General features: G+C 36.5%; 1 protein-coding gene across 3 annotated transcripts in view; it reads right to left on the bottom strand.

Moving 5' to 3' along the window:
- Nucleotides 1-27,677, bottom strand: part of LOC141388813 (methylthioribose-1-phosphate isomerase) — a 54,861-nt gene that overhangs the window by 24,017 nt on the left and 3,167 nt on the right. The window contains exons 1-2 of one of the 3 annotated variants that reach the window (XM_073959206.1): nt 16,734-16,922; nt 6,793-7,005 (exon numbers count right to left, since the gene is read on the bottom strand). In XM_073959206.1, coding sequence (XP_073815307.1) covers nt 6,793-6,924 — 132 coding nt within the window. In that variant the 5' untranslated portion in view covers nt 6,925-7,005; nt 16,734-16,922. Of the gene's footprint in view, nt 1-6,792; nt 7,006-16,524; nt 16,923-27,677 lie in introns of those variants that run through there. The other 2 variants (XM_073959209.1, XM_073959207.1) reach the window with 2 other exon arrangements.

The following is a 27,677-nucleotide window of genomic DNA, read 5'->3' on the forward strand; positions in this document are numbered from 1 at the left end:
CCGTCAGCGATTTTTTCTTGTTTTTGGATTTTTTCTCATCTATGAACATTACTGTTTCAAAATCCGCAAAAATTTCCCAGGTGTAAGCGGTTTTCCTTTAAAGTTAGTTAAGGCGCGCCGTACATGACATTGTTTTATAAGGAGGCGATACAGTCAATGCATTGTCCCAAAATCGTGACAATCTAAAAAACCCTAAAAATATGAACTTTGACTGCGATTTATTTGAAAATCCCTCCGGCTATTATTTTTTTGTTTTTCCGATTTGTCTCATGTATGAACATTATAGTTTAAGCACCTTTCATTTAATGTTAAGTCGCACGGTGTAGATCGATGGTGCGTATGATTCTCATAAATATTATAAATTTATATTTCTCATACGACATGAGGAACGACCAATATTAGAAAAACAACAAGTTTCTAATTAGGAATATTTTATATAAGCTTCGTTCCAGAACTAAAAAGTTTTTACACATTTAACACATTTTGCACATTTTTCCCCAAAATGCGTTCCCGTACACCAAAAGAGTTGCAAAATGTTCACTTCTCTTTGAACAAAATAGCTTTCTCTTTAGAAACTTTTTACACTTCAAATTTGGGCGAGCAAAAACACGCCGAATCATACAAACTTATTTCGCTTTTTTCAGTTACCGATCATCAGCATGAGTTCCGTAAGAAGCGCAGTACGTCAACAGGCTGCACGTTATCTCCACACATATTAGTCAAGGACTCAATCAGAGCAAGCGGTGCGATAGGACACGGTGCGATAGTATCAAAAGCGTTTGATACTGTCAAGCACTCCACGCTGTTTAGGGACATTTAGCAGACTACCCTCCGGCCAAGTTTAAAACGTTGGATAATCAATTATATGTGTGGATTGCAGTCTGTCGTGGAATTCAGGAACAATAAAATCCAAGTTGGGGTGATATCTCCGGAACTGTTTATACTATATCTCCCCTGTATTCCACCACCACCAGACGACGCACAGTGTTGCCGCTTCCATACAAATGTGGACAAAAATAGAAGGAGTTGACCTACGCTGATGATTTTTTGCACAAGTATTTATAAGGGCATAGGAATGAAAAATTTCAACTTTGGTCCATATCGGTTCAGATTAGGATATAGCCCCCATATATATCTTTCCCCGATTTTGCTATAACTCGGTCAATTTTGTCTAATAGCCTTCAAATTTAATATGTAATATTTTCTTAGGCCCCTAAGTAGCTCTACCGATTTTGACAAAAATCGGTTTAGATTTGGATATAGCTCTCATATATATTTTCACTAAACACGCAATGTATGTGAGATATTGATTAAATTCGGAAAATATGACGTAATTTTTCGTAATTGAGTGACATCGGGCGAAATTATATATCGAAGCCATTTTCGAACCTGAACCGATATGGACCAAAGTTTATTTCTTTCATTCCTGTGCCCTCATAAGTACTTGTGCAAACATTCATTAACCTAAGTCAACGGTAAAACTGAACAGGGCCTGAGGAACATCCCATGTTAAATTTGAAGGCTATTCATCAAAAATTGAGCTAATTATAGCAAAATCGGGGGAAGTTATATATGGGGGCTATATCCAAATCTGAACCGATTTTTACGAAAATCGGTAAATCTATTCAGGGGCCTAAGAAGAAATTTGAAGCCTATTCGATTAAAATTGACCGAGTTATAGCAAAATCGGGGATAGATAGATATGGGGGCTATATCCAAATCTGAACCGATTTTTGTGAAAATCGGTGTAGCTATTCAGGGGCCCAAGAAAATAACACGTACTAAATTTGTAGGATATCCGATCAAAATTGAACAAGTTATAGCTAAATTGGGAAAAGATATATATGGGGATTATATAAAATCTGAACCGATATATCTCAGAAGGTTGGAGGGATGGGCAGAACGTTTTTGTACATTTTTATTTGGAAGAGATGTCCAATAACCGGAAAACAAGAGCCGAGGTGGCAATAGGTGGCAATCAACAGATCTGCTCTACTAAATAATAAGAATTTGATTTTTTTATCAAATTTAAGTTTTGATTTCTTGATAACGGTACATTGCCCATGTGCAGTTGATGTCAACTTTTTGTACTAAAATTTTATATTTATACCCCACCCATCAAATCCCCATCCAAAACTTTTAATTTTATCAACAAACTTTTCAGAAAATGTTATTTTAAAAATTGTCTAATTTTCATATGATTACCGCTTTAGATTACCTGGGAAATATTTTTCATATTTAAAGGGCTATAACTTCATTATGGATGCACATATCGACAAAATTCTTTCAGATTCGTTGTATGGGATGTGTTTACTGTAAGAAGAAATCATAAACATATGTAAAAGTTAACATCACAATTTTTGATTTTTGTCCACGCGGCAACATTGTGCGACGTCGAGATAGTAACATATGTGGATGATTGTACGAACTTCCCTGATGTTATTAGTGAAAGGCTGAAGTTATTTTTGACTGATCTGACAAACTGAGATGCAGGAACAACGTTCTCAAGCCGGCATCACTTGGGGTGTAGATAAAGAAACCTAGTTAACCACATAAGTTTGTCAACTAATGTTTTGCAAAAACCGAAATAGTAACAAATTGCATATTAATTGTTCATTTATGGCAAAGTAAATCAACTTAGTATATTTTGACGGAATATTGAGTTCCGCAGCGGTGCAATAGTATGCACACGCGCCTTTCATTCAGAAGGTCTGCAGTTCGATTCCCAGGCCAAATAACATCAAATTTTCAACGGTGGCAAAATACCCCTCAGTAATGTTGGCGACATTTCATCCATGTAAAACTTCTCTACAAGTCGTGTCTTAATACACGCCGTTCGGAGTCGGCGATAAACAGTAGATCTCTTATCATTGAGCTAATATGAATCAGGGTGCACTCAATGTATGAGAGAAGCCTCCCTTGTCCCTTCTGGGATCTTTGTGGAAGAATTATAATATAGTTTTATACATAATTTGTTTTTTTTTACATAATGAACAGAAATGTACAATTAATATGCAATCTGTTACAATGTTTTTGCAATTCATTAGTTGATAAACTGTATGTATGTATGTATAACACGATAGGTCGATCTGTGGTAAGCTATGCGGCGCCAGTATGGTCCACGAAAATAAGTTCAATGCGATGGAAAAATATTCAAATCTGTCAGAATGACGCCCTGAGAACTGTAACAGGGACGTCTTCTCATGTTTTCAGTAGAGTTGGGCAATCAATTCAATTCAATTGAACGATCCGGATCACTGTCCTCGTTCAAAGACGAATGAGTAACATCATAAAAACCAACGTGTGAAATTAAGTATACGCAGTTTGTCAAAGAAATTACCGGTGTCCATTGAACGAGTTAGTGATCCGGATCGTTCAATTGAACGATAGACGGTAAGACGTTTTTGAGAAAAATAAAAAAACTGAATAAGGCTCCAAAAATTGGCCTTTCCCCGAATAGTTTTTTTGCACTCATGGAATCGATGGGGACTTTGCTTTTAATGGCAAACCCTAGCTCCCCACCAAAATTCAGCTTTGTGGGAACTTCTGCTATTTCCCCTTTATACGCATGTCTATTTTGGCTGGGCTATACATTTCACACGAAACATTTCAGCGTATTTCCAAATTACAATTTTAGTAGACAGGTATTGATGGACATGGTGCGCCTTACCTAACTTTAAACGAAAGGTGCTTACACCTGGGAAGTTTTTGCGGATTCTGAAACTACAATGTTCATAGATGAGAAAAAAGAAAAATCGCCGAAAGGATTTTCAAATAAATCGCGGTCAAAGTTCAACCTTTTTAGGTTTTTTTAGGTTTTTACGATTTAGCTTGGAAGCTGCAAATACTATCAAAATGCGAAATTCTCTACAAGATTGACCTTCATTACTTTTTCCTAGGTTTTACCATTTTTGAGATATAGAAGTTCAAAATGGGACAATGCGCAGTGTCAAATTTTCCGAAAAATCTGGCCAGAAATCGAAAAAAATTATCAATTTACACTAAATATGGTTAAATATTTTTTATAGGATCACTACAGTGGGATGAAATAAGTGGGTATAAAAACTGGTCAAATTGACCCTATTTGGATTTTTTTGTTGTCTCAATATTTAAGTTGTTTATAAAACTATGATAATGATATGATGATAAAATAAACAACGGGTTGTAAATATTTTGGTAATTTTAATGAAAGGTATGTGAAACGTATTTAAAATGTTCAGTGTCGCCAACGAAGTGTGCGTTCTTTAATAACACTGTGCTACAGTGAAAATTTGCAGGGGTTCTAATGCATAAATTCGGTTTTGTGGGAGTCCACAGGATACGAAAATACCTTTGGTTTCTTTGGGTCACTTCGGTTTTTCATTTTATAACGGTAAATGTAGTGAAAAATGGGCTTTCTTGGATTTTCAAGTTTAAACGGACATTACTTCTTTTTTCCACAACCGATTTGCACACACACTTTTTCATTATAAAGGGGAGAGTAATGCCTTTCGAACAAGCCATAGATTATTAAAATCGGTTACCAAATGGCTAAGTAATAGTGGTTTAAGTGTGACAAAAACGCATTAAAAAACAGCAAAATGTTTTTCCTTATGCTCTAGGCGGCGTAAACGACACCTAACAGTACAATTGTTTACTTTTAACCAGTAGCAAATTTAGTTGGCTTTCCAAAATGGGGAAAACCAACGAAATCCGTTGAAAAATAAATGCGTTATGGCATTTTTTGTGTTTCAACTTTTTGGTTTTTTTCATATTTTCCTTTATAAAAGATGGTATGTGACATTTTGTCTTGCAGATATATACATACATATTTTCGTTGATTCAGAATGTCAGAATATAGTATAGGGTAACTTCCTGGCGTTTAGGTAAAATTTAGAGTTTCGATGTATTCTAGGACCTATAGTAAAATTTTATGGCGAACAAATTTCTAGAATATTTTGGTCCGATACGATCACATTTTATAGGAAATTTTAGCGATTTGTGGAGCAAGGGACCAAAACGGACCCTTTTTGAATCCCGTTAGGGTTAATTTTTTTAAGAAAAATATTCCTCGCATTCTTGTCAGTAAAGTTGCCAAAGACACTATATACTTAAAGTGCAAGGATTTTAAAGTAATATTAACTCAATTATTTCCAAAACTGTAGAAATGGTAGAAGCTTGCACCCCCATTTTAGTTTCTTGGTTTTTTGGCAAAATTGATACCGATGTTTCGTTGGTATGTAATGCAAATAGAGATTTCATTTATTTGGTGACTTATAGTGAAATTTAGCGGAAAACATTTTTGTCTCTGACGCTGTCCTTCTAAAATGACATTTTGTATTACAATTGTGCCAAAACTCACATGAAGTACGACCTTAACCCTAAAATGTGTTTTTAATTTTGCATATTTCTGGAGTTTAAGTAAGACATAGTGTTTTCGTGTATTCTAGGACCTATAATAAAATTGATGGCGAACAAATTTGTTGAATATTTTGATCTGATACGATCCCATTTTATAGGAGAAGGTGGCAAAAAGACCCCTTTGATGACCGCCTGAGGGGTAAAAAAATATGAAAAATGAAACCAGCGAACCGAAAAACATAAGGACCCAAGGTTGGGTCAAAATCCATTCAGTTTTAGAGTTTTGGCCAGGTTTTTCGTAAAATTTGACACTGTGCAATGCACCGACTGTATCGCCTCCATAACTAACTAACTTTAAATGATTCTGCAATGTTCATATATGAGAAAAATAAAAAAAAAAATAAAAATCTCCGAAGGGATTTTTAAATAAATCGCGGTCAAAGTTCGCGTTTTTAGTTTTATTTTAGGTTTTTTGGATTTTTCTTGGAAGCGGAAAATCCTATCAAAATGGCTCTAAAGAATATGTATATGAAAATCATCTACAACATTTTCTTTAGTCCCATTTCAATAGGACTTGCCGCTTCCAAGCAAAATCCCGAAAACCTAGAATAAACCAAAAATTTGAACTTTGAACGCAATTTTTTGTAAATTCCTTCAGCGATTTTTTCTTGTTTTTGGATTTTTCTCATCTATGAACATTACTGTTTTAAAATCCACAAAATCTTCCCAGGTGTAAGCGGTTTTCATTTAAAGTTAGTTAAGGCGCACCGTACATGACATTTTTTATACAGTCACTGCATTGTCCTAAAATCGTGAAAATCTAAAAATATGAACTTTGACCGCGATTTATTTGAAAATCCCTCCGGCGATTTTTTTTTTTTTTTTTTTGCTTTTCTGATTTTTCTCAACTATGAACATTGTTTAAGAATCCGCAAAAAATTTCCCATGTGTAAGCACCTTTCATTTAAAGTTAGTTAAGACGCACGGTGTAGATCGATGGTGCGTATGATTCTCATAAATATTATAAATGTAGATTTCTCATACGACATGAGGAACGACCAATATTAGAAAAACAACAAGTTTCTAATTAGGAATATTTTATATAAGCTTCGTTCCAGAACTAAAAAGTTTTTACACATTTAACACATTTTGCACATTTTTCCCCAAAATGCGTTCCCGTACACCAAAAGAGTTGCAAAATGTTCACTTCTCTTTGAACAAAATAGCTTTCTCTTTAGAAACTTTTTACACTTCAAATTTGGGCGAGCAAAAACACGCCGACTTTGACATTTGTTCCAGTTTTTTTACTTTTCTGTCATTTTTCCGTTTCCGTAGATTTTGGAAAAATCGAATGTTTGCTCTTTTGACACTTTTACCATTTAATGTATACTGGAACGAAGCTATAGTTATCCGCTTTAGCAAATTTACTTGCAGAAAATTAATACTACTCACCTGCATTTTATTGATAACTTTCCAACCATCCTCCACACCTTTAACAGCTACATATTTCGATTGTACCGGAAGTAGTAGCTGATCCAATATTTCCAATTTTCCGACTGAGTATTTAATTGATTGTAAAGACATATTTACAATTTTGTTGCTTTTCTTGTTGTTGTTGTCTTTTGATTTGTTTACACTATTTACACACCGAATAGTCAATATAAACTGCAAAAAAACACACATATACACAAATATTATTTTAGATAAATTGCTGTTGGCATTTGGATACATTAGACGAGGAAAACAATTTTGGTAAGCTTAAATGGAATATCGGAACATTGTGTAAAAGATAACCGAAGATCGAAACCACATTTAGAGAAGTTATACAAACCGGTAATACTCGGAAAATGTACTTAGTATTTTTTTAGGTTTAAACCAACGATAAATAGCCATAACCTTTGCTTGAATATGACTACTAGAAATAATCTAGTGTGAAGATAATAACAATGGAGTCCTGAGGTTACCATAAATGTATAATTTGTAAAAATCGCAATGTAATGCGCAGCTGTGGAATTTGGTAACTGCAAATTTGAGGTAGTTAATGACTTCGTATATGTCGAAATATATACAACAAAGAAGAATAAAATTGAACAACAGATGCTTCTTTCGTCAGGCAAATTTTACACTCTACAATACAGTGATACGACCACGACTACATGAACAAGTTTATAAGGCGGTACTTGGTTTGTTTGACATTCTTCGTAGATAAAAGAAAGGGGAAGATAAAAGAATGGAGTGCTAATTCGGCTTCTAACATTTTTTATTAAGTGAAACATCGAAATTTCTTTTTTCGACCCACCTGATTACATCACAAACGTACAAACAAATATGTATGAATGTATGTAAATGCAAATACATACGTTATGCGCGTAGGATTGCACATTTATATTGAGAAGGCTATCAGCAATTTAATAAATCATTAAAATTATGTGGGAATGGAAATTAAAATGAAATTATTACAAATTAAGCAACAAATAACAAATTTATATTGGTGTGTTTATTGATGTCGTACATATTTTGGGGGATATATTGCACAGTGTAACATAAAATTGCATACACGAAATTAGGGGAGATTTTTGAAGATTATGCCAAGAATTTGTCGGATTTTGAGCAACTAGCATAACTACGCAACGGCCCTGATGCCTCTTTCATCTCAAGTGGATATTGACCTCCCCGTGTTGACACCTGGGGAGCGCCTTTATAGGTAGTCAGCTAACATGTGCCGCGCGTTCACTCATAAGAACGTTAACAACTTATGTTGAGCGTTGGGCTAGTAACCCATACCTCCAAAAAGCAAAATACATACTACGAAAAAAAAAAAACAAAAAAGCACCCCCTCAAACTTGTAAGTCTATTATTCGCGAAGTCCATGATCTGCGAACGTGCAGTTTACGCACTGGCAGGTATACTTGAAAAATATAAGGTCAATATTACTGCCATACGAATTTAAAAAGTTTTAGAAAGCTTATCAGATTAGAATTAAACACATACATTGAGTATATGGTAATATTCAAAAATGTTTTACAATCGTTGAAGTTGAGGTTCACCATTTAATAAGTCGCGAACTGTTAATATATTTTATAAAATATGAATATATTTACATGAACTGAAGTGTTTTAGCCACGATCTTATAATATGGACCATAACAAATAATTTTCGTGGAAGCTGCGTTGGTGGTAATATAAAAAACTGGGTAAAAATGTGTTGAAGTTAGCAAGCTTTTTTGTGTTTTTTCTTGATTTCTGGTCAAACGAGGAAAAATTCAGACCTGAGCTCAAAGATAGGATTGAAGAATACCCCTTGGGCAACATGATGCTAATGTGTGACTTCTCGATATATACAGTGCATCCCTCTTAAATCGATGCTGACATTTTGAAGTTTTGAAATCGGGGTTTTTTGAATTTTTCTTATAATTGGAGGGCGCAACCAGATAACGACCTAATCTATTTATTGGATTGTAGAACTCGTGATTCCACGTCGTTTGATGTATATCTCATGAGTGTGCTCCCCACAGCTTCCTAGTAATAGGAGTCCAAAGTCGAATTTTTGGTGTGTAATTTTTCTTTAAAAACCTATTTGTTGGCTTCAAAATTTACAACTATGACTCAGGTACCCTTGAACCCCGCGTGATTTTAGTTTTTTTCCGCGCCGGATTCACTGAGCCCTACCGCGATCGAATCCATCCACTAAAACCGCTGATATAGATACCCTGAAAATAGGAAAATAAGCAAAATTTTATTTTGACTAATCCGCATACTTAACCGCGATTGCCCTTAAATTTTTTTACATAAATGGAATCCTTTATACACGATTATAATATTTGTCAAAAAGGTGTGTCTTGAATTTCAGAGATTCGGGAGTAGTATTCGTATTTAACCAAAAATAGAATCAGGTAGCACATCCGCGGTTCTTGACGAATCTGTATAAAATTTGTCTTATTGACGTATTTTTAACAGGGGGTCACTGAAATCGGATGCGCCTTATAATCATATGAACATCGCGTTATTTTTACCCACATGAAGCATTTTGGTGTAGTAAGATGCAACTGATGGCACACTTTTGCGGTTAAATGAAACATGGAAAAATGCAAACATATTGACAGAGATGCACTCGCTCTATGCGAAAAGCACATGCGCCTCAACTGATTTTAACTATTTCGCGCGTTATACGGTTTTAAACTTTTATGTTTTTTCTTTGATTGTAATATCAATATCACTCTTTATTTCCTAATTCTATTGCTTATCACACTATGCAAATATACTTTCACGATGATAAACTATTTTCCTTGAAGAGGTTTTAGCAAAATAATTCAGGTTTTGTTAGGAAATTTAGCGAAATAGTAGAATAACTCCAAAAAATTTTCTAAAATTTTTCGTATTAAACCAAAAAATATATTCTTGAAATAATGTTCCAACAATAAACTTTTGTCTTTTGTTGTAGCTGCAATATGCAATTTAAAATCCTAATCAATAAAATTTTGGTCTCACATTTTTCTGGACATTGTCAAGATTCTGTACGTATTTTTAGTTTATTTTTTAGAGATTTTTATGGACTCTGAGTAAGAATAAATAAAATTTACTCCAAAATTCCTTCATTATTTTTTGATTTTCCGCGAAAATAAAAATAAATTTAGCTAATATTTAGGCGTCTACGGATAGATATTAAATGTTGTTACCGATTTATATATACATTTTGGTATTGCAACACAAAGGTAATTTTTAAATATTTTTTCTTTATAAGGGAATAAAACCCCCCATAACTTTTGGGCGCAGCATCCAATTTTGTGAACGCGAACATATTTGAAACCACGATTTTTTTCTTAACCCATGTAACAAAAATAGTGAATGTGCTTGTCAACATTTTTTTAATTTTTTTCTCGATGGAATTGTAAAGGAAATTTGAATTTTACCATATAGATACTTCCAGAAAAACGAAACGACAGTACCAAAAGGAAAATCTTCCAAAACATTTAGTGCTCACCAGAGCCCATTAACCTTAGCTAAAATAAAAATCCAACCTGATTTTCTCAAATTTTTGTAGGATTGTTTTTTTATCAAAGGTGTTCTGTCAATTCCATGGTTTTTATAGACACTGTTCTAGAATGGTATTTTTGGAACTTTTGTGGTCATAATCTGAAAATTGTGGACGTTCCGAATTAATGTGAATCTTTCTCAAAAATTTGATAGAGATATTACCTCCCCATAGATAACTCGAAAAGCCGATTGAAAATTTGGCTAATGGGGACTGCACTAAAACATTGTCCAATCAACAGCTAATTCGGTTGGCTAAAAGTTTGAAATTCTGTGAGGGAGGTACCTCAAGCAGTGAACCAATATAATCCCTCTTCGAATTATATGTATGTTTGGATGAATTATTACGCTGTGCAAAGTTCGGACCAAACTGAGTACTACAATAGAGAGATAACTTGTGCACGAAACATTTTAGTAGGCTGCCGTCGGTTTTTTACGGATTATGGATAATTATCTCAGGAAGTATGAACTTGTCCCAAAAAATATACCATTGTAATAGCGGACGCGAGGACTAACTGCTGTGAAAATTTCGCAACTATCCATGAGGTGATAATAAACTGTACTTTTCCTAAAAATTTGGAAATGTTTTGTGGGAGGTACCCAAAGGATTGGACCAATATAGTTCATATTCGAATGTTTGAACTCCCTTCGAGAGTAACAAGCGTACCATTTTGCCAATCATGTTGAACTTTTTTTGGTGAAGGTACCCGAAGAAGTGCACCGATATTGTCCATATTCGAATTTGATATACTTTTGGACAAAATATTGTCAGCTAGGCAGACAGACGAACAGAACTAAATCGACTCCAATTTGTCTGAATGGTTAACCATTGTTTTATAGCAGCAGTGGTCCCATGTGCACTCGGTGTGTGTACCCAGCCAGCATTTTTTGAAATTTTTAATCAAATTTGAGTATTTTTTGATCCAACTGCACGATTAAAAAGCTGGAATATGAGCTCGATCAGAAAATGAGCTCATATTCCAGCTTTTTAATCGTGCAGTTGGATCAAAAAATACTCAAATTTGATTAAAAATTTCAAAAAATGCTGGCTGTGTAAATGACTTCTTTGTCGGGAGGAAAACCTAACCTCAGGTGACTCTTCTAAACAAATCACAAATGAGTCTTGCTCCACATTTTTGCCCATTTTCTGATGGTATATAAATGGCCTGTTTCTCTAAGATTCGAATTCAAAATCGCTCGATTTACTATCAAACTCCTGTTGTTGTAGGAAATGCTTGTTTGATTGAAAATAGAAAATTAAAATATTTTTCAAAAAAAAAAAATATGTTTGGTGGTAGTTCGAACGAATTTGTATTCGAATCATTTTAGTGAAACAGACCAAAAGTCTTTTTCGAGTCGTATTTTAATCATTTTTTGGTGATTAATTTGTTACTCTTTTTCGAGTCTTTTTTGAGTCATGTTTATAATCGTTTATGAATCTTTATGCGGCCCATACATTTACTGCCAAGCTGCTGCTGCCGATGAACCCCTTGTGTACGTGTGTGATTGAATAATGTGTGGCATTCCTTCAATCCATATTCCAAAAATGATAAGTTTTCCTCAAAAAAGCGACTTTTAGTTGAAGTTTTCATAAAAAAATTAATTTCGTCACAATCAATATTTATTATTTTCAAAAACTGTTTTTTGATTTCTTGGAAAATAAACAAAATTCATCGGATTGAAAACGTTTCATTTACAAAATCAAAACTATTTTGATTTCAATCCAGCTAAAAATACTCCTACATACATACATTGACAGAAACTTCAAAATTTACTAATACTATTACAAATGCTGTCCTGCATGCCCACAGTGTATGGGCCGCATTAGTTTTTTTTTTATTCTTCATTGTTTTTTGTTTCTTTTCTTTCCTTTCCTTTGTTTTGTTTTCTTTTCTGCTTTGTTGTGACTTTTATCCCTTTCGTATACTGTTTCTTCATTCACTTTCTTCATTTCACTTGGCAAAATCTGTGAGGTACCGTTCTATAGGGGCTATTTAAAAACGTCCATCTATACCGACAAATTTCTGACGGAAAGTTTTTAGACTCAAAGAAGACTAAATACCAAATTTCCTATGTTTCGGTAACAGAATGTGGCTAAAACTTAAAAAAATACCGAAAATCAAGAAGTATGCTTCTATGGGGATATAGGAAGACGTGGACTTATACTGATAATACTCTTCTTGAATATTTTATAACTCTTGGAAGACTAAATAACGAATTTCAGCCATTTCGGTGGGATATTGACGTAACAATCTTCTGTCTTACGAAAATCGGGAGGTACCGTTCTAAGGGGGATATATCGAAACGAGGACCTATACCGACGAATTTTAGTAGGAAATGGGGCAATATGAAAGCGAGGACCTGTACAGACAAATTTCTGGCGAACAGTTTTGTATCACATTGAAGACTAAATACCAAAGCCACATCCTTCAAAACACAGAAAATCGGGAGATACCTTTCCATGGGGGCTATATGAAGGCGTGGACCTATAACGACAAATTTAAAGGGGAAGTTTGAGTACCCCCAACGAAGTCTAAATACAAAATTTCAGCCATTTCGGTGGAATATTGAGGCCACAACGTTCAAAATACCGAAAATCGGGAGGTACCGTTCTATGGGGGCTATATGAAGGCATGGACCGATACCGACAAAGTTCAGGGGGAAAGTTTTAAACCACCAACGTAGACTAAGTACCAAATTTCAGCCATTTCGGTGTGATAATGAAGCTAAAACCTTCAAAATACCGGAAATCGGGAGGTACCGCTCTATGGGGGCTATATGAAGGCGTGGACCGATACCGACAAGAAGACTACGTACCAAATTTCAGCCATTTTGGTATGATAATGAAGCTAAAACCTTAAAAATACCGAAAATCGGGAGGTACCGTTCTATGGGGGCTATATCGAAACGTGGACCGATATATCCCATTTTCAATACCAACCATCCTGCAAGTAATAGAAACTTCTGTACCAAATATTGACTCTCTATATTTAAAATTGCGACAGACGGACGCTTTATCGAAACGTGGACCGATATATCCCATTTTCAATACCAACCATCCTGCAAGTAATAGAAACTTCTGTACCAAATATTGACTCTCTATCTTTAAAATTGCGACAGACGGATATGGTTAAATCGACATAGAATTTTATGCTGATCAATAATATATATACTTTATAGGATCTCCGAAGAATATTTCGATGTGTTACAAACGGAATGACAAATTTAATGGCGGAGCCGTGTTTAATAACCTAGCTGTTCAAAATATGATCAGAAGATACATAATTTTTTGATTAACCATTTTTCAATCAGATGATCAAAATGTGACAACAAATAACGAAAAAATAGTCACATTTTAAACGCCTCAATGATTTATTTGTAACTCCTACACATTTGCTGTTGTATTTTAAATTGAACTCTTTTTAATCATTACAGGGAGTCACTTCAGAGTCTCTTCTGATCATACAAGCGACTTATACCCTAGACAGACGGCAGCGTTAATTTGCATTAACTGCCTTAATTCAAATTAATTCGTGCATTATCCACATTCTTTATGCACAAAATCAAAGGAAATTTAAACTGAATATAGCAATTTCAATATGGCAATGCTGTTGAAAATCAATTGTCTTTTGTCAAATTTCCATGTTTAAGAAAATAAAAAGGGTAAGCAAATCAGCAATTTTCGCGTTTCTTCAAAATAAGTAGTGGTCTTTCGCGAGTAGAATAGCAGCTAATCGTTTTTCACGCCTTTTAACAAATCTCTTTTTCAAATTTTTATTTTCACAGAAAATTTCATTACCCACCATACCAATTCTATCGAAAATTATATCTTCCTCAAATGTTTTTTAAAGTTTTGCAATATTTTTATAATATTAAAAAGACTCAAAAATATCGCGAATAAAGTAAATTTATTTTTGGTTCATCGTGGTGAAAAGATCAAAGGTAGAAAGTGTATTTGTTTCGCATATTTTGGCGAACTTTTGTAAAGCTTTATGAAATGGTCTGCTGGGTACAAACAAACAACACAAACAGCTGTTTCATAAATGCAGATACTATCGTCTGTCAGGGTGAAAAATTAATTCAAATTAGAACATTTTTAATGCAAATTAACTCTGCCGTCCGTCTAGGGTATTAATCAATCTAAAAAAAAACAATCTTCCAAATGCTAGCTGGGTGTGTTTCAAAACGAACACAATAACAACCGAAATCTTCAAAGTTTCCTCTAAAAACGAATGAACTTTACATTTTTTATTTCTTTCCAAACACAATGTTTTCTTTTTTCAAAATTTCTTTTTGACAATTAGAACATTGGTGGCGTTTATTTAATTGGGATAGCTGTTACAATTTTGATTTTTCAAAATAGTCTGGCTTAATCCCTTTTGTTGTTTTAATATTTAAAACAACAAGTTTATTAGTGGAGAAGGTTTGGCATTGTTCGCCAAGGGGTACGGCAAGGAAGACTAGTTTCGATCCACGCCACTGGCAATTTTTAATGTATTTTTTATTTTTCGAACAATAAATAACTTTTTTGTCATAGGGCACAAACTATAACTCTGCGTGTTGCGTGTGCGTTCAAAAATACAAACAATTTAAAATTTAATTCACTTTTAATATTCCCAGAACAAAAACAAATGCTTTGAATCATATAAAAATAATATTTTACAAAATTTTGAAGATTTTTGGATAGGATATGGTTCAATTGCATATGTTTTGACCATTAAATTTTAAAGCAGTATACCGTGTCAAAACTTTTTATTTTCTTATATTTGAAGCAATGAACTATAAATTATTGCAAAAAAAATCATAATTTTACTTTCAAAAAAATATTTTAAATAAAATGATGAAGTTGTTTGGTGACAACTGAAACTATAATATTCCCTACCCTTCGCCCGCAACTAATCAATTTCATATCCACTTTAAAATATTTTGTTGTTATTCAAACAATTGAATTACAACAAAATATGGACTCAAGCTGAAATAAACACAAAGATGTAAAATTCTGCAGTCCAACAATAAAAAAACGCCAACAACAAAATTTTCTAAACAATGGTCTTGGAATGAACCCATCCAAGACGGAGCTGCTTCTGTTTACGAACAAGAGAAAAATCAAACTATTCACCCTACCAACTCTTGATGAAGTCACCCTAAAGCTCTCTTTGGAAGCCAAGTACCTCGACAACGTCCTGAGCCACCAATTAACGTGGAAAAGAAATCTCGAAGAATGTTCCAAGAGAGGTCTAATAGTCATTTATTCGTGCAGGAATTCCATTCACGATCATAGTACGCTCAATTCTTACTTATTCTTCCTTCTGGTTGAACGAGAGAGAGAACGAAAATTAGATAGTCAAGCGGTCCTTATATCACTTAGATCCCACTCTATCAAGTCTGAAAGAAAACACATTGGAAGCGCTAAAATCGAACGTTATCTTATGTTCGGTCCCGGGTCGTTACAACATCGAAGGAAATGAAATGTCGGATGAACTGGTGCGTTGCTGAGTATCGGAGTCAACCGATATAGAAATCGACAACTTGATCATGCCACCCTTGTACCATTTTATGCGGCATTTGGACCAAAGATATCGAGACAATGCCAGCCAGATTTGACACAACGAACCTATCTGTAAGGTCCATCCAATCTGGCCTCCTCTCCAAGCAAAGAACTACATTCCCTTCTTTAGAAAAAAAAAAATACAAATATCCACAAATATTAAAAATGCAGTTATAAACAACACAACCTGTTTCTCTAAAATTCTTTTTTCAAAGGAAAAATCTAAGAACGGACCTAAACATGCGTAGCTGCATCTACAAGTAAATTTCGTGCCAAAAAGTAATGAAAAATAAAAAAAAAAAAAAACAAATTAAATTGAAATAAAAACACTTTCACATGAATATTTTGGCATTAATGATTATTGGCTTTAAATTTGCGCCCTATAAACGCTGCTGTTGATCATTGAACGTATGGCAGCCCCAGACAGACGGACTGAGCGACAGTCAGTCAATTCGATTGCAAAGTCAGACACTTAAGAAGAAGACCCATTGATATTTTTGTATTGATAATTAAAAACATGCCAAGCCATGAACAGTGTTATGCCTGAATGAAAATACAGGACGGGACGGCAACAAACAACACTTTCCCCTCTTCCATATCACGTACAGAGATCAATGGCCAAGAATTTTATGTTTCTTATTTCTGATTTTTTTCTTATTTTCTAATCGGTAGTGAAACAAATTTTTGAAATATTCTTAAAACAATTGAAACACAATAACAACCACGGCGACGACAAAAGATTAAAAATTCTTAAATAAATTTTTTTAAATGTTTTTCGTCAGTAAAAAAAGAAACTGATTAAAATTGTTTCATACCGAGAAACGAGATTTTTAAATGAAAATAAATCGCGCGCGATTTTTTGTACCGCTCGTTGAACGTTTTGTCGACAACTAAAAGAACATTCTCTTGATTTGTTGTCACTTTTTGAAAGTGTTTTTTCTTCTATTGCAGATAACAGAAAAATAATAAACACATCGCTCTCACTACAAGTGACTTAGCTGTCTGTCTGTTTGGCTTTTTTCTATCCCCCAAAAGAGGCAGATAGTTACACTTTCAATTCATTTTGTGATGTGAGGGAATCTCGTAAGAAATCTCATCGACTGAATGTTTTCAAATTTGTTTTGAGTTTTTTTGGCTTTTCAAAGAATGTACGTACAATTTGTAGCTGAATTCGTTTCTTAATAAAAATTAACATCCATTCATCATTGCTCTTTATACAACAGGATGTCTTTCTTCAAGGGAAGGATTCCTACTGTCGCAACTTGTATTCAAGAAAATAAAAAGTTGAGTTGATGCACCATGTTTGAAATCCACACTTAAGGAAAAACATGGTAAACAAGTATCAGTGAGTTTTGCCGACAGATTTATATCCTCACTTTGTTGTTATTATAATCTCAGCATTAAGGATAAAGAGGGTATATACACCATGATATGACCACAATTGTGCCTCATCGAAATAAAGGCTTTACAGTATGTTTTTATATAACCGGACTTAACAAACCCACTGAATTTTAAATGTCAATTCCATTGCTTATATTTCAAATAAATCCTCAAAAAGAAGGTTAACCCTGCAAAAGGCTATAATATAAACATGGCCTTAGACCCCATGTATGTATGGACGCAATCAGTTCCAGAAAATTCTACCTGCTTGATAGGCTTGCTGATCTAAGGGATCTCTCTTTTAACGTCGGACCTCTCTTTTGTCTCCTCATGTTGATGGTCCACCGAAGACATGAGAAGGCACCCGGTTGCAGTTCTCAGGGCGGCATTTCTTTAGCTGTACCCAAGTGCTGCCGGCTAGAGACTTAAAGACTTTGTTCCTACATCTCAGCTTGTCGCAGATAGCTGTGAAAAGCACTGAGGATTTTAACATGCTGTCAAATGTAACCCCCAGAAATCTTGGGTTAGTTGGATGTCGGAATTCTGCTACCATCGACCATGACATTCAACTCAGTTGTTGTTGTTGTTGTATCAGCTTCTACAAGTACATGTAAATCTTTATTTTATTGATTCGGCTCTGCCTCCAGCTCCAAGCTCAGAAAGGACGCCACCTGAATTGGATTAGTCCAAAGAGAGAGAGGAGTTAAGTCCGTCGGGTTGGCTGGGCAGTTAAACAGGTGCTGCGTAGTATGCGGACCGGTGCCACATGCTGGGCTGATATTCCGCGTGCCATCAATCCTGGCCCACTAAGAATTAAGGCGGCTGCACCAACCGGATCTAAGTTGCGCCAACACGACTCTCGTTTGTCTTGGCAGCTGCTGCTCTTCCGCTGCCACGGGTGGTGGATGATCTTCAAGGACTATATTCACACTGTAGGCTGCCAGAGCCTCTGCCACCGCATCAGTATGAATGTCTCTTAAACCTGCCTGGTATGCACGTTGATCTAGAGGTTCTCTTTTATATCTTTGGACCTCTCTCTCTAGATCTCTATAATCCTCCCTTACTCGCCTGGGGGGTTCAGGCATATCCACCAGATGGTGATTTGGGTGGTCTTGCTTATAGCATCCAAGCAAGTACTGCATCGTCAACATCCTGTTGTGATGACTCACAGGAAGGATCTTTGTCTCCTCATGTAAATGGTCCACTGCAGACATGAGGTGACACCCTGTAGCTGTTCTCAGGGCAGCATTCTGACAGATTTGTAGTTTATCCCATTGCGTATCACTTACGTTAGCAAACCACGCTGGCGCCGCATAGCTTACCACAGACCGGCCTATCGCGTTGTATGTGGTTAACAAGGTTTCTTTATCCGCACCCCAAGTGCTGCCGGCTAGGGACTTGATGACCTTGTTCCTGTTTCTCAGCTTATCGCAGATAACTGTAGTATGCTGGGACGACTTATACATGCTATCGAATGTGACCCCTAGGACTTTGGGGTAGTTTGTGGTCGGAATAGTTGCACCGTCGACCTGCACATTCAGTGGGAGCTTCATTTGCGCCGTCCATGTGGTGAACAGTGTGGCTGTTGACTTAGTGCTGGATATTTTCATATTCCTCGCGTGGAAAAACTCTACAAGATCAATGAGATAGGCATTTAGCCTTTCACAAACTTTACCGATATTGGGACCTGACGCCATGAGTGTACAATAGGGATATAACTTTTTGCACTTTTTTGCAGATATCGAAAATACCACCACATAGCCGTGTAGAGCATGAAAAACTATTATGAAATAAGGTGTAATTTGTTCGCTATCGCGAAAAAAGTTTCCGCACCAAATGCATTGAAGTTCAGTAATGCATTTTTTAATTTTATCTGTTATAACAACATATTTGTTTTTCATTAAAATTTTTATTTTTTTGTAGTGTAATTTCAAATCATTATCAAAGCGTTCTGGACCAATTTGATCTCAAATCGCGCCATTTCGGAGCATATTAGGAATTTTTGACACTATTGCAATTTTTGGCTTTTCTTTATAAACTCGTGCATTTTATGTTTATATTTTTTGTACCTATCGGACAAGAGAATATGGTGTCATTTGCAACAAATTCGCGAAAGTTACAGACCGTTTTTAATGACTTTGCCTGTGAGAAATTTATTTTTGTCTATAAATATTTATTCAAACAAAGCAAATTTAAAATTATAAGTAGAAAAAATACCAAAAGGGTTTTAGTAATTGTGGTCGGTGCTGAAACTTTTTTCATCGAATCGATCTTAGAAACGCGTTTTCATTATTAGGACAAAATTCCCCACATGGTACTGGTGTTGTATTTTTGTAGAAAACGAATATAATTCTCACAGGCAAGGTCAACAAAAACAGTCTGTAACTTTCGCGAATTCGTTGCAAATGACCCCAAATTCTCTTGTCCGATAGGTACAAAAAATATAAACATAAAATGCACGAGTTTATAAAGAAAAACCAAAAATTGCAATAGTGTCAAAAATTCCTAATATGCTCCGAAATGGCGCGATTTGAGATCAAATTGGTCCAGAACGCTTTGATAATGATTTGAAATTACACTACAAAAAAATAAAAATTTTAATGAAAAACAAATATGTTGTTATAACAGATAAAATTAAAAAATGCATTTCTGAACTTCCGTGCATTTGGTGCGGAAACTTTTTTCGCGATAGAGAAAAATTGACACCGCATTTCATAATAGTTGTCCATGCTCTACACGGCTATGTGGTGGTATTTTTTTGGTTATAGTCCTAGTGTACAATCATCCGTGTACGTAATTAACTCAATGCCGTCGGGAGGGCGTGGAATTGCAGAGAGGTAGAGGTTAAACAGTTCCGGAGATATCACCCCTCCTTGGGGAACTCCCTGCTTCACTCTACGGGGTTTGGACTTCCCGTCTCTGAATTCCACGTATGACTGGCGACCACACAAATAGTTGATGACCCAGCGTTTCAGACAAGGCCGGAGGGTAGTATTCTCGATATCCTCGAACAGCCTAGCATGGCTGACCGTATCAAACGCTTTGGTCAGATCCAATGCTACCATCACTGTTCTGTGACATGGTTTGTCCTGGTTGAGCCCTCGTCCAATATATGTGGAAATGGCGTGCAGTGCTGTTGTGGTACTGTGCTGCTTCCTAAACCCGTGTTGATGATCTGCAACTGGGTAACACGTTTTGATGCTGGGGAGGAGTAATGCCTCGAGTATCTTTGCTACTGGTGATAGAAGTGAAATCGGCCTGTACGACTCACCTTTACTGGTATCTTTGCCAGGTTTCAGCAGCGGGACCACCCTGCCCATCTTCCAGGCATCGGGAACCATCCAGCTGTTTTAGCATCACCATAGAAATTCCGTCAGGTCCAAGCGCTTTGGATGACTTTGCGCCTCGGATAACATCTGCAACATCATCCATCGTAAATTGTGGCGGTTCTTCTTCGGCTGGAAGAGATCGCAAACGACGCAAAACACTCCTCTTCGCCCGGTCGCTATCGGTGTGCTCGATAAATTGTCGGCAGAAATAGCCAGCGCACCTCTTCGGATCTGTCACAGCCACGCCGTTAAACATGACAGATGTCCGATCGCCTCTCCTACCAGGGTTCGATAGCGCCTTAACCGTTGTCCACAATTTATTACAGCCGGCTCCAATGTTGCAGCACTTCAGATGTTCTAGCCACTTTTTCCGCTTGTGTTCACTGACTAATCTATTGACTTCCATTGTCAGTTCCCTGACTCTGGGGTCGTTAGGGTTCGTACGGCGAAGCTCATCACGCTCATTAGCTAATCCCGTCGCCTCTGCTGGGAAATTTGGTCTTATTTCAGGTATTCGACCAGCAGGGATAAAGCGAGCGGCTGCAGCAGTGATGATGTCTCGGAACTTCCTCTCTGCTACCCGAACATCAGAGGGACTGGGCAGTTCTCTGAAGCGTTGATTAGTGAACTCTCTGAAACCTTGCCAATCCGCTTTTCCATGATTAATGAAAGTGCGGCGTTCAGAGGTTATGAAGTCAGGTGGTCTGTTTATGGAGATGAGGATTGGGAGATGGTCCGACCCAAGGGAAATAACGGGTTGCCATGTCACGTCATTCGTCAGACCAGGTGACACGATGGATATGTCAGGCGAACTGTGGCAGTCTCCTCTAATCCTGGTGGGTGCGTCCTCGTTCGCAGTGCAGAATGTGGAGCTATCTATTTGCTCAGCCAGTTCTGTACCTCTCTGGTAATTTCCTAGAGCTGAATGCCATAACTCGTGATGTGCATTAAAATCCTGGTGCAGTAGGAATGCAAGCCCTCCACCCCCACTTCTCTTACGATCCTGGCGAAGAACGTTGTATCCATCACAACTCCGAAGACTGCAGTTGTTGCTCAGCTTCGTTTCCTGGATCGCCGCGACCATGATATTTCTCCGACTCATAAAGTCCACGATCTCATTGATCTTGGTTCGAAGACCATCGCAGTTAAACTGCAAGAATGTCACATCCTCAGGAACTGGGACAGCAATACGCGGTGTTAACGGCTGCTGCTGATACTGCTGTCTGGGAGATTGCGGGGGAGTTTCATAATCCGATGATGTTGATGATGAAGACTCACTGGGGTTTATATTGGCGCAGCACGAGGCAACATAAACCCTGTCGTAATACTATGTCATCAGAAAATGGTGTAGAAGAGGATGTTGACAATAGACTTAAGAAAGCTAGATCCGCATTCGGAAGACTCAGCAAAACTTGGCGATCAAACCAAATATCGTATAAAACAAAACTGCGTTTGTTTAATGCATGTGTGAAATCCACATTGCTTTACGGAAGCGAAACTTGGCCCGTAACAAACGCCATAACACAAAAACTCCAGGTATTCGTCAACAAATGCCTCCGGATAGTAAGCAAAATATTTTGGCCCAACAAAATCTCAAACCCAGCACTATACCAGATGGCAAATGAAGAACCTATCGCCCGGCAGATTGCAAGGAGAAAATGGAAATGGATAGGGCATACGTTGCGAAAACCACACAATAGCATTTCCAGGATGGCTTTGGAATGGAACCCACAAGGAAGCAGACGCCTGGCCGCCCAAAAATTACATGGCGCAGAACCATACTAAAAGAGCTGAAGAAAGCAAACACAACTTTAGATGATATCAAAATATTATGTAACGATAGAATAAGTTGGAACAATCTTGTAGAAGCCCTATGTTCCCAAGTGGAATAATAAAGGAAAAAAAAATACTCCCTCAGGTAGGTGAGGCCTGAACAGTTTCTGAAATGCACCCATCCTTGGCACCCGTTGCATCTCATTGACACCGACCTATGGTGGATGAGACGTTGACAAACGGTGCAGAACCATGGCCCGGGGTTACTCTCAATCCCGGCACGGACCAAAAGAATCCGAAGCAGGCATTCCGGGACATGCCGCTCCCAAAATACAAATAAAGACGAACACGAACAAGTAGTTGCTGAGGTGACGGCCCCTGGCCGAGAAGATGGTTCCTCGGGTCAATCCGGTACATAGAACCGGCCGTCGTGGGATTCAACTCAGTGCTCACTTCTGCCGTCCATGTGGTGAACTGAGTGGCCTCGCGTGGTTCAACCTTTCACAAATGACATCAGTGAAATAACCGACGCCCTGATCGTAAAATTATCCGTATACGTTACGTCTAGAGCGGGTGAGATAGAGGAGAGGTAGAGGTTAACAGTGATATCTCCATTTCACCTAGAGGAACTCCCTGTTTCACTCTACGGGACTTGAACTTCTTGTTCCTAAATATAGTTTATTATGAAACGTTTCAAATTCGGCCAGAAGGTAGTCTGCTCAATGTACAGTGTTGGTCACACAATTAGCACACCCCACTACCAACATTTATTTTGCCTAAAAAGACCTTCAAAAGTAGTTGTATTGAATAAAGTATTTGTACGAATATATACTCAGTAGTATGCTTAAAGAATACAACGCAATACAGAAACTGAAGCATAACTGTCAATTTGACTAACCCCCAAAAATGTAAAAAATTTCCTAAATTCACTGGACACGTAATTAGCACACCTTAAAAGAATCACTAATATTGTGAATAGTTTCAATATGTTCGTCCATATTCAGTTTTAAATACCTTTCGTTTGGGAATAAGTTCCAGTCTGCTAGTTATACTCTCCACCAGTCTCCGAAATTTCATTGTCAGAAGGGAATTATATGGGGTACACCTTGGGTCCCAAGGACTGATGGAAATTTCAGTTTTTTTAGTGTTTTTATCGATTTTTGCACATGTAAACAAATTCAATGAGGCAAGTAGTTCACAAAAACATCAAATAAAACATCATCTTCTTGTTCATCTTTGTAAATTTGCGAATAGTGGGATATACCCACCAGCAGTGTTCATTTGTAAAGTCCGTTTGACACAAAAATGTTCCTTAAAAACCTGTAAAATGATAGTTTGAGCGATTGATTTCATAAATACTTATCCATCTGGACTTAATTTTACCCATATGTCGTGATGTATGCCACGATAAACCTATTTTCATCTCTATGGGACCTACGCAAATTTCAATAATTTTGTAAGCATAAGGCAAACTGGAGATAGTCTAGTGAGACCGCAAGATAATATGTTTCCCTGAGCTTAAAACGATTAAATTTAAAATCAATAATCCAGAAAACATTTATCTTGAATGGTATACGCCTACTTTCATGGATTCTGACCAATTTCAGCAAACCTCAAAATCCTTTATTGTTAGAAAGAGGTTATACCTTTAAACATACTCATATGCTACGTGTTCACCTAGCGCTTTGTTGACAGTTTTGTAGTGATAAGTCTTTGGTGTTGTTCAGACTTGTAATTTTGAATAACAAATGGTGTTATAACTTGATCCTTCTTTACATAAGGGTGCATTTTATTGATTTTCATTCTATAAACCCCTTCCAAATCGGAAATTTTCTTGAATGAATTATCTACCTTAAACACTTGTTGAAAAGTTTTTGCACTTTATATTTAAATTTCAGTAATCGGTTAACAATTCCAATAATTTCAGATCCAATTGTACATTTGTTTTTAAAGTTTTGGCCACTTTCTGACCTTTAGGTGTACATTACGAAAAATGGTCCGCTATTGGGATATATTTTGAGATTCCGGGGTGATAAATTATTTTTTCTTTGAAAAAATGATTTGTTCAATGCGTTTTGAATATGAATTAACTTCAATATAAATTAATTTTTGTATATTAATTGAATTAAATTAAAAAATCATAGGGTGTGCTAATTATATGTCCCCTTGAAAATTTGGGCGTCTTAACAAAACTTTTATTTTAAAAAAACCACTGATAATACTATTCACTTATATCATTAAATCTGTTAAATACATTATAGAAAAGGATTTTGTTTACTAAAATATTTCAATTTACCCTATCAAAACTCTTAGCTGACTGAAATCATTTTGCCCCAAAGGGGTGTGCTAATTCTGTGACCAACACTGTACATAAACAGCGTGGAGTGATTGACAATATCAAATGTTTTTGATAATTCGAGCGCCACAATCAAGGGTGTTTGCTATGGGCGACAACACCGGAATCTTCAGTACCTTCCCATTTTCCAGACTTCGGGAACTAGGTGGGCGGCTTGTCGCAAATAGCTATGCCGTCGGGGACCTGTGGAATATCAGAAAGATAGATGTTAAACAGGCTAGAGGGAATCCTTCACTACGTCCACAAAAAGCTTGGCATGGTTGACGGTATTGAAGGCCTTCGATAGGTCAAGAGCCACCATAACTGTTCGGTCACACGGTCTGTTCTGTTCGTCAGTCCTCGACCGATATATGTGAATATGGCGTGTAATACTGTCGTGGTGCTGTGCATTTTCCGGAATCCATGCTGATATTGGGCAACAGGAAAACTGCTTTACATCATGGGGAGGAGAAGTGCCTCTAGAATCTTTGCTAAAATGTGGACAAGAGGGAGATAGGCCTGTACGATTTGCCTCTGCTAGCATCAATAGCGGGGCCACCCTGTCCGACTGCTGGTACAATATGGGTGGCTAACGATAGATTGAAGTCAAATACTCAATAAGCAAATACTGCTTAGCATTACCACTGAGATTCCGTGTGGGTCCCACGCTTTGAATAATTTCTATAATGTCAATGTAAATTGTTGTACATCCTGGGCTGTGAGGGCTTTTATACGGCGTAGCACACCTCTTCGCCCTATCGCTCTCGGGGTGTTCTATAAACTGCCGGTTAAAATAACACGCGCACCGCTTTGAGCTAGTTACTGTCACATCGTTGAAAGTAATAGCTGTTGTATCAGCCGTTGCCCACAATTCCAATGTTGCATTGCTTTAGGTCTAACCACTTTCTCCGCTTATGTTCGCCAACTACCCTGTTGACTTGAAGAGTAAGCTCTCCAAGTCTCGGGTCTTCAGGGTTCGTACGACGAAGCTCACCACGCTCATTTGCTAGTCCCGTCGCCTCTGCTGCGAATTTTGGTCTTATTTCGGGTATTCGACCAGCAGATATGTAGCGTGCGACTGCTGCAGAGTTGATGTCCGGGAAAGTTCTCTCAAACCTTGCCAATCAACTTTCCTATTGTTCAGCAAAGTACGGCATTCAAAAGTTATGAAATCGGGTGATCTATTTACGGAGACTATGATAGGCAGGTGGTCCAAGCCAAGGAAAATTACACTTTGCCAGGGTACGTCATTTATCAGACATGGTGCCACAATGGTGGTATCTGGCGAGCTGTGGCAATCTCCTCTAATCCTCTATAAATTGCCGGTTAAAATAGCAAACGCACCTTTTCGAATCTGCCACTGCTTCAGGATATCTAGACACTTCCCCCTTATGATCGCCTACTATACTGTTGACTTAAATAAAATGTCTTCTATAGTGGATCTCATATACAAACGAACAAAATTACTGCCGGTATATTGAAGTAATAATTTGTCTTATACCATTTAAACTGTTTGAATATCAACATTGTCAGAATTTTAGTCATATTACATCAAGCCTGAAGCGCGTGGACACTTAGCCTTACACTGAGCAACGAATTAACTAAATTTATAATCTACTGCTGCTGCTTTATAAACACTTTCATTGTTGTCAATGATTGCGGCGATGATGGAGCAAAAATAAACTCTTATCTGTAAAAAAATATATTAAAACAAAAATGTAAACTGAAGCAGACATAAAAACACTATTTAACGCCATAGACGATGTAACCAGATAAACATGTGGACACCAGTTCGGAATGAGTACAGTGGGATTTGGGATTGTAACATTTCGGTAGGGAAAGGACCTACTGGCTACGTCGCTCAGTGGTTCAGAATCGTTTTTTTATTTTATTTTATTTATTTATATTTCATACATTGGAATACGAAAAGTCTTACAGACCTAAAATTTGCTGTTTTTGCTGATTATTTTATAACCATTACCTAAATTTCATATACAAATTAAAACTTATGTTTAATAAAGCTAATAGTACGTTTATATATAACCGGATTTAACAACCCCACTGGGTTTAAAATGTCAATTCCTTTACATATACGTCAAACAAATCCTGATAATGAAGGTTAACCCGGCAAAATGCTCTAATATAAACAGCATATTACAAATTTGGCCTGTTTTTGAGGCAAAAATTAATAACGGTGGACTTATATGCTTTTTATATATTTTTAATGATTTATATACAAAAGTGGACTAAAACAAAGAATTATACAGTAGAATTGGGTTATAGCGAACATCGCTTATAAGAAAATACGCTTATAACGAACAAAGTTTTTGTTTCCATAGAATTTTCCTAAAGATTTGCGCACCACGATTATAACGAACAAAAACCCCGCTAGTAGAATTTTTTACAATTTGTTAGTATTTACAGGCCTGCTTCTGAGAACAAGCAGATATCGACGAATTTGATCACGGTTCAAAATATTTTAATATATAACATTTAAAAGTAAACTGAAATAAGAATTTTACAGAAGAACACGTTTACAACGAACGTCGGATATAACGAACAACTTTTGTTGTTCCTACCCCCTATTCTTATTTCTTTTTTTCATTCCGTCCCAGTCAAGGCACATTTTTATAAGGTAGAAGTTACAATCAGCTGTATATTTACTTTTTTGGAAATTTGGTCTTCAAAATGTAATAGGGTATACTCATGAAATTTGAACTTCGAAATTTGCTACCATAAAAAATTCTTTTCGTCCTAAACGTATATAAAAATTACCTACGACAGTTCTGAATTCTGTATATTTACATTTTGATTAAATTTTTTCTATTTCATTTAATTTAATTTATTTTCAAGATTGGTAACCAAGCCAAAAACAAACTTAACACAAACTACACTCAAATCTTATATTAGAACTTAAATCTAATAAATACATGATAATGCAA

The sequence above is a fragment of the Musca autumnalis genome, unplaced genomic scaffold, assembly GCF_047663935.1.
Source record: "Musca autumnalis isolate F117 unplaced genomic scaffold, ASM4766393v1 scaffold_1, whole genome shotgun sequence".
NCBI lineage: Eukaryota > Metazoa > Arthropoda > Insecta > Diptera > Muscidae > Musca > Musca autumnalis.